The 15,691-nt window shown below is 31.2% G+C and overlaps 1 protein-coding gene across 5 annotated transcripts in view; it reads right to left on the bottom strand.

The window, feature by feature from the left end:
• Positions 1–15,691, bottom strand: part of CNKSR2 (connector enhancer of kinase suppressor of Ras 2) — a 296,479-nt gene that overhangs the window by 125,598 nt on the left and 155,190 nt on the right. For 3 of the 5 annotated variants that reach the window (XM_074391385.1, XM_074391386.1, XM_074391389.1), the window contains exons 9-10: positions 12,730–12,876; positions 2,256–2,389 (exon numbers count right to left, since the gene is read on the bottom strand). In XM_074391385.1, the coding sequence (XP_074247486.1) occupies positions 2,256–2,389; positions 12,730–12,876 (281 nt within the window). The remainder of the gene's footprint in view (positions 1–2,255; positions 2,390–12,729; positions 12,877–15,691) is intronic. The other 2 variants (XM_074391387.1, XM_074391388.1) reach the window with 1 other exon arrangement.

The following is a 15,691-nucleotide window of genomic DNA, read 5'->3' as shown; positions in this document are numbered from 1 at the left end:
CTTTTAGAGAAAAAGGCACTTTTACAATACCCTTTTTCCCCTGGAATAAATGTGTTAAAAAAATTGTAACCACATGAAAAAAATTTTGCCTAACTTGAAAACTAGTCCTATCATTTTTCAAGTCCATTTATTTTTTCAGACTAGAGAGCTTTTATTACTTACAATCAAAATCAAACATATAATAATATATGTTCATATACTACCACAATGCCTATTCTGTAAAAATGAAGTTTTTTAATATGGGGAAAAATGTTCAGAAGAATTAAACTAGGTCCACCAAATGCATCTTCAAAATGAGGAAATGGAACAAAAATTGCCAAGGCTGTATCTATAAAATAATCACGACTACAAAAAAGTTTTGACTGTTAACATCAAGCCAGAAAATACAGACATTTATATAAGGCTGTGGTTCAAAGGGTCTTTGATGCATGCATTGTTCTGACTCCTATACTGAAAGATTTTATGACTGGGTAAGCAATAATTTGACTCAAAATGTATTTAGAATATTCTGTTAAATTATATACTGACCAACTAAGAATCATTATAGTGATACGGTAAACACTATGAATTTTACAGAAAAGTATGGAGCTTTCAAGCAATACTGATAAAACAAGGGTCCCTATGTCGATATTTCAATTTCACATTCTCTAGTATTTTAAAATATCATCTTCAAGCTTTTTATTGATTTCAATATATAGCCTTTATAATATGTTCACTACACTCAGAAGACAGAACTGGATCATTTTACTCTTTTGTCCTCTTAAGTGTATTTTAAATATTTTCTGTAGAGGAGACACTTTCTTTGTAACAAGTTCCTCCCTACCCAAGAGGAAAGAAAAGAATATTTTAAAACTACAGAGATCTGATAAAAATAATCTTTTGATGTCTGCCTGTACATGTAGTCCTCTGAAGTATAAGGCCTCTTAAATAATTATTTGCACTGAAATAAAAATCTTTCCAATTAAAATGTAAACCATAAAAAGTCACTTCCTGTTTGGAACACACATACTTTCATTGGTCCTCAAGCAAGAGTATGTGGAAAATCTCACACTGTCTTAATAAAATTAAAAGGTAACTTGCATTTTACTAGGATATTGAATCGATTTGTATATTTGCTTGTAAATTGAATACACAACTGTAAATTATATATTACATTTATGAAATGACGGCTTAGTAAACTATATCTTATAAGCCATGTTCCAATGGCTATATTTAATTCTCAAAAATAACAACTAAAATGTATATAAAATTGACTATAGTTTTGTTATTAGATGACAACACAGTATTTCCAGAGAAACCATATTGCCAGGTAGCATTTAGATCATATAATGTTAGTAAACTATCATTTCTAATAGAATACAGATTTCCAAAACACTAAGTATACTAAAGAATAATGAAAATTAAACACAAGGAGTTCAGTTCTTTTATATATGAAAGAAATTTAATACTAATTATGGCTTGAAAACAAGAGAACTTAAATTATTGTTTCTGAATGCAGAACTAATTTAAAAACGGAATCAAGTTTTTTGGTTATTATTAATGATCCTCATTTAGTGCTAGTCCTTTTCCATAATTTTTGTATTTCACAAGGCTGGATATCAGAATGCTTTTAGAAAGAATGCATTATGGCATAAAGCTGTATTCTTCCACGTCTGCAAGGAATTTCAAATAAGCATCGATAAATGAAATAGAGATACAGTCTCAAGAAATACAGAAAATAGACTTTAACGGTAATTCATTCCTTTGTAAACTCTACTTCATGAAAGAAACATTCATGAATTAATGAAATAAAAATTTCAGATACAGGATTATTAGGAGAAAAAAGACATTCTCCCTTGTCATCATTATCAAATAATATCTTCCTCATTACCTATATTTAAGAAAGCATAAAAGTTATCTACAGCTTTATATATTTTAAAAAAAATGTGTGAAGTGCTTCATTCAAAGTAAACTGAAATTTTCTGGGGCTTTTTAGCCAAAGAGCCTCACTTATTCTTTATTAATTAAAATAATCCTAATTGTTATTTAATATTACTTTTTCTTTCCTATTATATGAGATAGTATAAGATACTTAATGCACAGCAAGTATTTATATACAAATCAGTTATTATTATTGGCCAACATTCATTCTCTATAATGGGAATGATTCTTCAGAATGTGTTCAGAATTTCAAACTGAGAAAATGCAGTTTATATGCTGTTAGGTTTACCATTAGCTAGAAGCTGCCTAGGACAATGTGATAGATAGTTTTATACCTGGGAATATATGGTTCTGCAGGAGGAGGAGGAATGTAGAGATCTTGGAGGGCAGAACTGTCTCTTTTGGTGGGTGTACTGATGGTGCTGGAAGGCGTGGCAACACTGCTTGTGGGACTTCTAGGTATAAGAGGCTGGTTAAAATGAAAAAGAAAATACATACGCACACAAACAACACACAAAACAACAACAACAACAACAACAACGACATAGTTATCATTTTAAAGTTATCTATTTCTGCAAAGTTTTTGAACTTGGCTGAAATAAAGAAGCATGTTATTTAGTACATAGATATTCCTTCCAATCTTCAAAAACAAAAGTATGTTAAAGGTTTCCACTTCACTCCCAACTCACCTTATTCTATGGTATAACCACCTAAATGCTATTTATAAAGCAAAAATACCATGCAGTGTTTCATAATGTGAAGATTTATCTCACAGTTGGAAACTTATTTAAATTTAATTAACTTTGTCAGAATCCCACCTTTGAAAGAACAATAATGACAAGTAAGTCTGAAATATGAGAAAGCTATTTCATATCTTCTCCCAAAAAAGACAAACCATATTTCTACGTTAGTAAAATGTTACAGAGGCTCAGAAAAGGTCACAAAAGTGGGAGTATGAAAGGCCAATACGAGAGTTTTTGCTAGAAAAATGTACTTTCTTTCTGTCAATATAAGCATAGCTGTCTTCTCGAAGCCATTTTATGGTACATCATCAAAGGTAAGGTAATTAATTATGTAACATAATCATTTCACCTTTCACAGGCACATACATTTATATATCATTTAAAATAATCTTTAGTTGCATATATAGTTCTCATTTTCAGGCCTGTATTTAAATATTAAATAGGAGGTTGTTTTCTTAAAGTTAAGATAATATATATACTGAATTAAGCAGTACATGAGGATGCATTAACTTAAGAGCACTCCCAATTCCAAGCTTCACAGCATTTGAAAATAACCTAGTGGTTTGTGAAATTATCCCAAAGTGAAACTAAAAGTCACAAATTTTTATGTTTATCTTACAGATCTTACTGATTAGCTATGTACACAATTAACATATTAAAATAAATATTTTAATGCAATCACAAACACAAAAATAATGATCACAAATGAACTGTATCTTCACATGACAAGATGTTGCCATTTTAGCCAGTATGAAAACTCACTTAGCATATTTATATGGACTCACAGTTCTATTATTTTAATATGCATTGCTAGACACTCAAAAAGTGGCACATTACAACTATTTTATATTGTGACAATACTTTTGTACAGATAATCAAAATTTGTTCAAAAAGTAAAGCATAAATACAATAGAGAATACATTGTACATCACTGGGGTAGGCTACATAATTTAGGACTGAGTTCATGGTTTAGACCTTCCCTGTTGCACAGCTCACCTTAATAGCTTGAAATCCCACATCCTGCCAAATGACAGTTAAATTTTAATGTAGTGAAGTAGAAATTAAAGAAAGAGAGAGAGAAAGGGAAAAGGAATGATAACGTAATTTGGGAGTTTACAATATTCTATTTTAGGTGTTATTTTTTAAAAGGTCAGAAGTTTTACATGTTAACTGAAGAATTGTAAGATATGATAAAATTACACAATAAAGACTATTATGTTTTACTATGCTAATTTTGGAATAGGGTCCAGTTCAACTATGCCTGTCTTTTAGAAACAAAATTTGAGGCAATGGAAAACCCTGAGATTATATAGGTAATCAGAGGAGTCACCTGTACTGATGAATACCATAAATTCCAAGGAAATAAATAACTACTTTCTAAGGATGTATTTCATGCCTCTACAACAAATCCTTGAATGGCAGATTCAACAATACATATACACAGTCACTGCGATGTGACTCTGTTTATAACTGTTTTCCTCTCTGTCAGGACATCTTGGTTTTAAATACAGATGATGCTAAACAATAAATCTGACCAAAATTTCATCATAATAGAAATGTAGCAAAGAAAACATTCATTTAACAGAATATTATTTTCTAAATTCTTTTAAACAGATATACCATGAGAGAAAAACTAATATTCAGTATGCTTTTTTAATGCTCTAATAGCTTTCGTACTTTAAAACATCCTAACACTGCAAATGAACTTAAAATCAATTTCTAAAAACATAAGCATATAAAAATAATAAAACTTAAATTTTTATTGTCTTTCCTCTCTCAGAGTCACTATTTCTAATTTGAGGACTTCTCTTCTTTATTTTTACCATCTACAGAACTAAAGATAATTTTTCCTCGTTAGTACGTACCCTTCTTCTCCCCAAACAAAAAAGAAGGGAGGGAAGGAGGGAAGGAGGGAAGGAGGGAAGGAAGAAAGGAAGGAAGGAAGGAAGGAAAGAGGGAAGGAAGGAAGGAGGAAAGGAGGGAGGGAAAGAGGGAAAGAAGGAAGGAGGGAAGGAGGGAAGGAAGGAAGGAGGGAAGGAGGGAAGGAAAGAAGGAAGGAAGAAAGGAAGGAAGGAAATAGTAGTAGTCAATGGTTAGAAGCATATTTTAAAATAGATACACCTGAAGTGTGAGGTAAAGACCAAGAAAATATTTTATTCTGCCTGAACTATTACCAGGATTGTCAACCTAGGTTACTTGTATCTTTCCCCTTCTAATTAATGTAATTATTAGCCCTCAATGTTCTTCAAACTGCTATTTCTCTAGGGTTCTATTTTTAGCAAACGGTTGCTATTAATGTCATCAGTTATTGTTATTAGCTAAATTAGCACATACATAGAGGGAAAAGACTCAAATATGCTTAAATATATAACAGGTTTGGTTATGCCAAGCTGGTTCAATTAATTGAATTGGTTGAAAAAAACCTAACATACTACTTCAAAGAAAAAAGGAATTAGTCAATCCTGTTGCTTAACTCATCTGGCTTGTTATTTTATTGACTGGTAAGTCACAGAAAATATTTCAACTGGTTTATCATGGAAACACCATCTGACTCATCAGTATGCCTTGTACCAAGTAAAGCTCATTGTAAATATTCAATATATTCAGTACATTTCTCTCTACTAATTGTGCTATTTTTAACAAGCTAATCCAAGTTAAAAATAAACATTCTTTTTCAGAATCACATTTAAAATCTAGACATTAAGCAATAGAAAAATAAAGTTTAGTAAAGTACAACCTTCACGGAAAAATTAAAATAACTACTTAACCCAAAGGGCTCTTTGTGAAAATTTAAGATTATAGTCTCTTAAATAAAACATTTCTAGCTTTAAACAAAAATTGAAAGACTAAAAAATGAAACGACTAAATGATTGTAAAAGGCATTAAAGGACATTAGAAAGACAAATGAAATTTGACTAAATCACATACAGAATAAATGATATAATTAGCTAAAATTATCAGTGAGAAAATCCTAGTTGTAACAAATGACATTAAAAATACATCTACCACCAATAGCCATTTAAGTTTGTAAAAATGCACAGAAAGTAACAAATTCATCTTCTCTCAACTCAAAACACAGAATTCTTTCAGCATTCAAGTTTTAATAGGCATATTCCTTAGACTGAAAAAAATCTAATGAGGAGAATATAATACAAAAAGACAGTTTCTCCTATCCTGGCAACATTCACTTATAATTATTTGTTTATAATACAGTATAAGAAAAGTATAGTTACTGTTGCACTACAAAGAAATTTCAATTTAAGAAAAAAGGTAGAATTACATTTTGACCTTCTCCTATATTGGCAAAATTTGAATGGGAAGAAAATTAGTAACTATCAACAATTATGTATAAAATACAAGGTGATTGCTTTAGGACTGTATCTTGTTATTGAAAGTAAACATGAAGCTTCAGTATAATTTGATCTTCTGTGGTATGTAATCAAGTATGACACAGATCCATTTTGATCCCATCCAAAGGGGTTTATTTTCTGGAAGGATCTTGTCATATCATTTAGCTTTCATTTCAATGGTCCTTGTGAGATGAAGCTCTCCTTCCACATATTCAGTGAGGCTCCAACAGGGAAGACACATTTGCATGTATGTTGTGGCTCTTGTAAAAACAAGTCTATGATAGATTTCTGAGGGCACAGGCATGCATCCCTTAAAATGTCCAAATCCTAAATAAAATGATCATATGTATCTCTTCAAACATACATGATAACCTTAGGTCAATTAATGATAATGTACTACTGTTAATTTGCTACTGTTAGAAATGTTCTACATAAAACTTATACATATATTTTTTCATACTGTCAGTTTCAATGTATACTTTTAAACTGTGCCCCAAAATAGGTTATGGCACAAACTTTCCTCTTAATTATGAGTGATAACTTTAGCAATAATATCCTACTTATCCAGCTCAAACGTCATTGGAAGATTTTGATTGTTTTAAAATAAAATTTTGTAAGTTAAAGCTTTAAATCCTCTGATGGCTCAGGTCTCACTTTAAAGCCCTGATTGCTGAGATCTTTTCTTTGTGTGCACATATGGAAGGTATTGGTGTACCTCTGAAATCGCTATAGTCTTAAAGACCATGAGAAGAGACTTCGATACTTGAGAAACTACATTTGATGTTGACGTTTTACTCAAAACATTTTACATTTTAACATCTCTGGGCAAGCATATCTTAATTTAGTTGTCCCTCTTTCTAGTAAGTGACCCAGCTTTGATAGTGCTTGAATGAAACCAATGACATAAAGACAACTCCAATGTTAAATATTAAAACAGTGCATTACACATTTATGTAGTTATCTCTAAAGTTCACTAATGCCAAGATCAAACAGAACTTGCTTTGCTTTCCAGGGGGCAAATATCCACTGAAACACAAGTAATTGCATCAAGTATAAAACCTGGCCATTTATTTTATTCACTCTTGGGAATAAGCACAGACTCAAATGGATCACAATACCCCATCATTCTAGCACAGAACATTCATATAAGTCCTTACTCAGTTCAAACACATTTTTAATTCTCAACACTAGTAGAAGAACATTGTTTTATATTGACTCTTAATAATCTAAGCAAATGCTTCAGAGAAAATGTATTCTGAATTTTGGGTGGCAAGAATTCACATATAATTTTTTGTAGTTTCTTGACCATGTAAAGAAGGGTAGATCTAATTTGGTAAATTATTGGGAATACTTTTTTTTTCTGGCCAAGCTTTTCATAAGTAGTAAATTATTTGAAAAGAACTGAAGCAAGGGAAATGCATATATTCAAAATTCTCCCACTCTCAGTTCTTTCGCAGCTTTTTCCAGAATGCAAATTTATAAATACAAAAGGTTTGAGTCTCATTTTATAAGCATGTAATTTTTCTTTCCTGTCAGAAACCAAAAAAACAAATGTTTTTTCCAACCACAGATTTGATCAGGAAACCATATCAACTTAATTTAAAAAATACAGATATAAATGCCTAAAATATGTATTACTTATACAGCATATAACTAATAAAGACTTAAGAGTCACACATAAAATGGCTTTTTCCATCAAATCATGAAATATTGCACATTGTATTGAGGCTAACACTAGTGTCTTTAATCCTGCATTGTCCAGTCTTATGGGCATAATTAAAGTACAATATTAATACTGGACTTACATTTTTTCAAATTATAGTAAACATCATTTTGGGGATGTTAATTAAAGAAAGAATGGACAATTTTTACATCATAGGTGATTATCTGTAGCCAGTATTAAAATCTTGAAAGCTTTTGGCTCAAAAATAAAAATGTGACTTAGATCCTTTGACTGATTTGCTTAAACATTGGTGAACTAAAATTTGACAATTACTTGCAGCTATTTACTCATTCAAGTATGTAAAACATACAGTTGTTTCTGGCTCCCAGTCAGCAAAATTACATTTTTAGTTGAAAATTTATTTTCTTCTCTAGTGCTATACCTAATACTATTTCTTGCTCTCTTTAAAACATGCTTTTAAAACAAAACTCTCCAAAACATAATTTTTTCATGACTAAATTTTTTAGTCACATCTACCTGCAACTTGAATATTAAATTTTGTTGTTAAACTTACGTATTTTGATTTTTCCAGAATGACTTTAACCATTCATATCTGTATATATTTGCAATCTAACGCAATCAACATTTTCCAGTTGTTACACCAGTTGATAGACAAAATCCACTGCTATAACTCTTTTCTATTTATTTTCTGCTCAAAGTTATTTAAATATGCTGTAAAAATGGCATCAAGGTAATGCTAAACAATAAAATTTAAATGGAAAAGCACAAAATCACAAAATCATACAAGTTACTACAGTTTAGGAACCTAATTGTAATGTTACAGCTTGATGTTATTTTATATAAAAATGTCCTGAACGATATATGTTATTATGTTGAGAATTGCAGCACTGATTTTAGTGATAATTTCTGAGATGCATTCTCACCAAAATAAATAAATAAATAAATAAATAAATAAATAAATAAAGCTGGATTCTTAAATGTTTCAAAAATCATTGATTCCCAGTGATGATTTCAACGAACATTCTTGGCAGTGTCCAGATACTTCTCCTATACATATCTCACAAGAAGAAAAGAACACCACCCATCTATGCTCGTGGCCTACACATATTAATTTAAAATCACAAATATCTAAAAATATACCTTGAGGTTTAACCACAGTTCTCCGAGGTTTTTGTTTGTTTGTTTGTTTGTTTTTTTCACTGAATTAGAAGAACTTGATGATAGGCAATCACCATGCTTATCAAAATGCAAGAAATTAGTAGAGTGTCACTAAAAAGATGTTTTGAAAAGCAGCTTTCAGAAAGCAAGGAATCTCTGGTTTGCTTTCTTAGAATAAAAGGTTCTATCTCAGATGAGACATCTTTGCTTTTTACAAATGGGTGAGAATGATGACAGAATTAAAGCTTCCAGATATTATTAAATCTGCCTGTAGCGTTTGACTAAGAAATGTTTAATCCTTCCCTTCTATCACAAAGTATTTGAGAAATCAGGAATTCATCAAAAGAGCTGCCAATTTAATGAAATGTACTAATGAAATTGTTCTGTGACTATGAAGTTGAATTGTATGCTTTTGTTTAATTGGCTATAATTTTGTAAGTGAATTTCAAAAGGAAATCCAAATCAAAATTCATCATTGTAGTTAATCAATATTGGAAGCCACTATATATTTTAGTATTTTTAGAAATAAAACTACTACTTTAATTAAAACATGTGATATTCTTTGACAGTTTTGTACCTTAGGGTAGGTAAGGTTATTTGTGTAGATAAAAACAATTCCTTCTAAGTTTAAAAAATAAGTATTCCTTATGTTAGGATAAAATTGTTTATTTCAAAGATACATGTATTAATGCCTACCTCCATACTACACAAACTTTTCTATATTTTATCTAAAAATGCTGTCAGATTGGGATAGTATTTTCAAAAAGATTAAGTAGACATATTGAGTTAAATGCCACAGATTATTTCCTTTTGTATCCTGTATTTTAAATAATTCTTGGTGGACTACTGGTACACCCTATGAAAAAAGAAATAATCGAATTTCCATTTTTTCAAGTTTGAATACTGAAGATTTATATTTGGATGAGTTGATGGACATTTTGGTTCCAGTGTATTTCTGCACATACCAGAAGCAAGAATACCATAAAATGGCACTTGTGTTTACAGAGAGGATTACTAAACTATGTTTAGCTGTTATGTTTCATATCTGAGGTAGTTCCTTAGGTACTAGGAAGAAAATGTGACCTCAGATAAAGTTATGATGTTATACAAAACTGACTTTAAGACGTCTCATCGCACTTTAAGACCTTTAACTTTTTTCCCGCTGGAGGCAGTATACCTTCAACCTCCAGATCCTGGTACCTTGAGATTTTGTCCATCTTTTGTACCAAAATCTATAACTTATAAAAATTTTGACTAGTTTTCATTATGCTTTCAGGTGTTTTTGCATTTTAGCATAAACCAGAACTTTAAGATCAATGAAGAATTCTGTAATGGTTCAATTTCAGGTCTTCAAAACAGGCTTCAGGGAGATTTGGTGGTGGTGTGGCATGTGAGAGGTATCCGTTTTCCTACTCCTAAGACCTTGTTTTAGCCACTAGAAAGTATTTAATTAACACCAATACTCTTTCCTCTGCTCTGTAAAAAGGCAACAACTGAAGCAATTCTCAAAATGTTAGAAGCCATCTCCCCTCCCTCATCCAATAGTATTATTTATCTATTGGTGGTTGAATTTGGCCAAAAGATTTTAGGTAAAGCAAATTCAGCTGAAATGACAAATTTACAAAATGTCAATATATATAGCACTTATATAATGCTGATTTCCTCTTTTTCAGATTTCAGCATTTTGAAAAAGTAAATTTACAAATACACACAGCATAGCTGAATAAGCAATGAGGAATACAAATAATTAGTGATCTGATGAGGCACATTTCTCAGAATTTGGAATGGATCTAGAAATAGTGCCTTAAGAGTAAGACACTTACAGTGTAAGGAATGGTATAAGGTAATTTTTAAAACTGAAGTCCTTTTACTCTAGGTCTGAATACATACATCAAATGTATATGTAACAAAAAAGTTGATCTTTCAATTATTTCAGCATTTTATATAAAAATGATTCTTAACTGGGTACTACCATCACCTTAACTCTCCACTTCAGTTTGAATAAAATAATATAACAGGGGAATAGAATATAAATGCCTGTGCTAGAGATATTCCCTCAAACAGAGTGCCTGGAGCAACAAGAAACTAGAATATTTTTTGGTGTTTAATGTGAAATATGAGGGACTAAAGAAGAGTTATTAAATTTCACCTCACATATACAGAGAAGAAAATCTAATGGCTGAAAGTTCAAGCCTCTTTTTCAGGGTTCCCAAACCCTTACAATTTGAAGAAGGATCTTTGGGGAAGACATGGCAATAGGAAACTCCAGAGGGGAACACCAAAGCAAATTATAATGCAGTGAGAAAAAAAATGATGTAATGGGAAAGTCTGATCTACTCATCTATGACTTAGATAATGAGGCTAACACTGACCTCTAACTGTAATGATCTTCAAATATCTTTGATAATAAACATATATGCAAGTCAAATGGATTTGGACATATTAATACAGTAATACATATTTGAAAAATAGACTCATATTAAAATTTTAAAGGCCTTAATGTTGACATATATATGCACTTTTTTTATTACTTAAGTATAATGCCAACAGCCAGTAAGTAGTAATGTTTTAAACAATGAGAAATCATTATAATCCATAAAGTCATTCATGTATAATGAAGAATTTGATTCTTAGGAAAAAAAAATCTGTGAATAACAAAAGGTACTAACATAGAGCTTAATACCAATTTACATAGTCATGAAAACAATGCATTTCATATACTGCTTTCCTTTATAATATGAACAATGGGCCATATTCCAGTTCAATGGGCAATCTAATTTTTTTTTAAATTAACTTCTAAGAGAAGGTAATAGTCTGTTATTTAAAAATGTAAGTTTTGTAAAGGACAAAAATTTCCCAAGTTTAAAGATTATATCCTGACTGAAATAGAAGAAAATGCATTATATTCTTGCCTTTCATCAATAGGAATCATATTTTTATGACTTTCAAGATAACTCTTAATAAATGTTATCAATGTTAAGAGTAATGTTTCCTGCTGAAGAGTGATGTTTCATGCTGAAGAAAAATGCAAAAATTCTAATGCAATAATTTCCCTATTTAATGCCACTTTACATGGTGGAAAGAGAAAAATGATCAGTCACGAGGAATGTACAAGGTAAATTTTTTTTAAGAGATGGAGTCTCTGTTTCCCAGGCTGGAGTGCAGTAGCATGATCATAGCTCACTGCAGCCTCAAACTCCTGGGCTCATGTGATCCTCCCACCTCAGCCTCCCAAGTAGCTGGGACTACAGGCATATACCATCATGCCCGGCTAATATTTAAATTTTTTGTAGAGTGGCGGTCTTGCTATGTTGCCCAGGCTGGTCTTGAACTCCTGGCTTCAAGCGATTCACCCACCTCAGCCTCCAAAAGTGCTGAGGTTACAGATGTGAGCCACTCTGCCTACCTTGTTCTAGATACATTTTAATTACTAATATAAAATTTCATTTTCCTACTGTTTATAAATTACTATTATTATTTTATGAATTGATTTCAAAAAAATTCTATAAACTATCATTTAGCTTCTAAAAGAGTATGTGGGTATAACATAAAATAGATCACATCATAAAAACGAAACATCTCTTTTTCACTCTATCAATATTTTGGCATGAAATAAATTGTGACCTTTTGGAATTATGCTTTAAATGTTTACAAATTAAGGCAGAGTTGTTTTTCATTTGGGTTTTAGATACTCTCAGATTTCATCACAATTAAGCCTATTAGAATAGCTGTGAAGAGATCATTTCACAAACAACTTTTCAAAAGCATACAAGATTAATCCATATGCTGCTGAGATGAGGCACAATAAAGAAGCATTACTGAGATAATCTATGGCTAAAATGATGGTGTATGACTTATGATTAAGCTTCATTACCTGCAGAGCAAGGGGCTTCCATCTCATATTTTTCAGTAAAGCTGGTGCTGAGGTAAGCATGCTCTGAGGTCGCTTTTTCAAAGTTAAGATAACACCACTCGGGTCCTCTCGTAGTGCATTCACCAAATTTTTCAACTGCCACCCCACCTGGTAACCAGCAAAATCATTACAATAAAATTGAGGTACAGTATTCAAAGATTTAATGTTCTCCCCCTTTAATAAGATTAGTTAAAAAATCACATAATTGGTGTACCATCCTATCAATTTTCAGGAGATACATACTCAAGAAAGAAATTTTATCTTTGAATTGATTAACCACATTGCATTAGTCCATATCATTATGAGACAACATAATGGACATTTACCATGTCAAAGCAAAGACTGAAATGGTATCCTACCAATGGAGTAATTCAGAATGTAACAAAATTATGTCACCATTAGTGTTGCTCAGCTGCTGGGTCTAGATTCAAGCTCTGTTCACAAGTACAATTTAAAAATCTACATGCCTGAAAACAAGGATTTGGCAATGTCCTGAGCTTACAAACTAAACCACATGCTTTCTCATCACCATCTTTTATAGATAAGTGGTACAAGTGTCTCTAAATTAGGCAGATATTTTACTACCAATAACTGGTACTGACACACCGAGGCAACATTTTTATGCATGGACAATAGCAGCAATACAAAAAACCTTTTACCATACTATAAAGACAGAACAAAAATAACAAAGTAATACTGCTCCGATGAAGCAGCTATTGGAAATGTATTCCAAACAACCCTATAAACTTAAAATATAATGTGCTAAATTTAATGAAGCCATTCTATTTGAATATCACCTAAAAACATATTGTGTAATTAAACCAAAGTACTTGACAAATGTCTTGAAATCTGGCTCAACTATTACCCCTGTTAAATTACTTCATTCTTCATCCTTTTAAAATTCTGAACACAGAATAATTTTTGTGACTTTCCTTTCAAAATGGACTAGTGATGCAGTACCAGGCAACTGAAATCCTAGAAACTATGCTTTAAAGAAACACATTAAAATATCTATTTTTCCAAAGTTTTTTTTAAAAAAGCATTTCACAGTTAAAAGAGAGAACTTTTTATCCCAAACCCTAATCAATTATATATTTTCCAGGATGTGTTATACACTAGGTCAAAATTTATCCCTTATTGCATGTAGGATTTAGCAAATGGTCTAAAAAGTGATACAGTTTCTTCCTAGGCATCCAAGTTAAAGAGAACTGGTGCCTTTTGTCTAATCATCATCATGTTTTTTCCTGGAAGATATTTGTAAAGCTGGAGAGAATGAGCACTTCCACCGAAAGCAGCACACACCCCTAGTCTATGAAGAAGAGGTAATCTGGAATGCAACTATTATAGAATAATGGGGACTTTGGTATATTTAATAAGCATTCATCTAAATTATAACCTCAACTATAGCTGAATTGAGTGTTGCTTGAGATGTTATAATGCTTAAAATCTCAGGGGGTCTCAGATATATATCAAAATAATCATTATGATACTTGGATAACCTGAATGAAAAAAAAAATCACATTAATGTAGATCAACCACAGTAAATGGAACTGGTCAAGTGCCTCACCTTACATGTAAGTGGGGGCTGTTATGTGCTCAATGGTGTATTACATTGATTCTGATTCATCTGATAGCTACGTAGTATCCCTACAGTCAAGAATCAAAGCAAAGGGAGTACAAATCCAAGGGTTCACTTTGCTTGCCCAAAAAAATATGAATGCACATTTTGAATTACAAGTTTGGAGGGAGAAAAACATACTACTTATAAGTAGAGTTTAGGAACAACTTATTACTGATAACCACATTTTATTATTTACTTTATTCACTTAAATAATTGCTAACTATACAAAAGTGGTCAATGTGATGGCCATAATCTGTCTTCCAGCGTGTCTATTCTCAATGATTTATACATTGATTTCTATCCACCAATTTCTTTTCATTTTACTTATTATAAAATTTGAAGATGTTTAAGGTTAGACGGTATTTTCCTGTGAAATTTACAGTGCAATTTGATTCATCCTATTCTTTTACACTTTCTACATGCTCTTTTAAAGTAACAATTCCAAAAAAAATAGAATTGCTTTTCTATCAGAAAGTAGAATTGGTTTCTGACAAGAAAATTCATTTGGGTGCATTTTAATTTTGCAGCTGAATGTTATTTAATGGCAGAAAATTTGGGTATCTAATTTTACTACTTTAAAATAATAATTATTGGCATAATATTAACAATGTTTTAAAGAAAAGCAAAGAAACATACATCAAGCCTGTATTGTATATGTCTTTGGCTCCCAAATTCTACTTCCACTACCATAAGGAAATGATTGGATAAAAGTATCCAAATAAATGTGCAACATATATGTCACAGTATTGTTTAAATCAACCAAAAACTGTACATTGTGTAAATGTATCCATTAGTAAGGGATATCAAAATTGCTGTGTGGAAAAAGTGAGTTCCAAAATAGCAAATATAATTTAATTTAATTTTTGTTAAAGAATGTATATAAATATAGGAAACAACATTAATGGTGGTTATATTAAAGGGAGTAAGGACTTGCAATACATACTTTCTTCTTTATACTTTTATTTCCTAAACTTTTGGCAATAAGCACGAGTTACTCTTCTAAACAAGTAAATAAAACCAAGAAAATACATGAACCTAGTCTATGAATAGCAATATTCAAATTAGAAAATAATAAATTTTATAAATTACCTAATCAGGACTGTTTGTTATGGATGGAAAATTTCCATCAAAATTGCAGAACCAGAAAGACAACACTACTATTTTGAACACTAAAAAGAGATGACGGAGAAATAAAAATCCACTCTATGCATTATACCTTGATGACTTGCAAGAGAGAATACAAATTCGTTATTCAGTTGTACTCAATAAATCAAGAACTATACTAACCACTGATTTCTGATT

Source organism: Saimiri boliviensis, chromosome X (genome assembly GCF_048565385.1).
Source record: "Saimiri boliviensis isolate mSaiBol1 chromosome X, mSaiBol1.pri, whole genome shotgun sequence".
Classification (NCBI taxonomy): domain Eukaryota; kingdom Metazoa; phylum Chordata; class Mammalia; order Primates; family Cebidae; genus Saimiri; species Saimiri boliviensis.
This window is presented reverse-complemented; position numbering and strand designations above follow the sequence as displayed.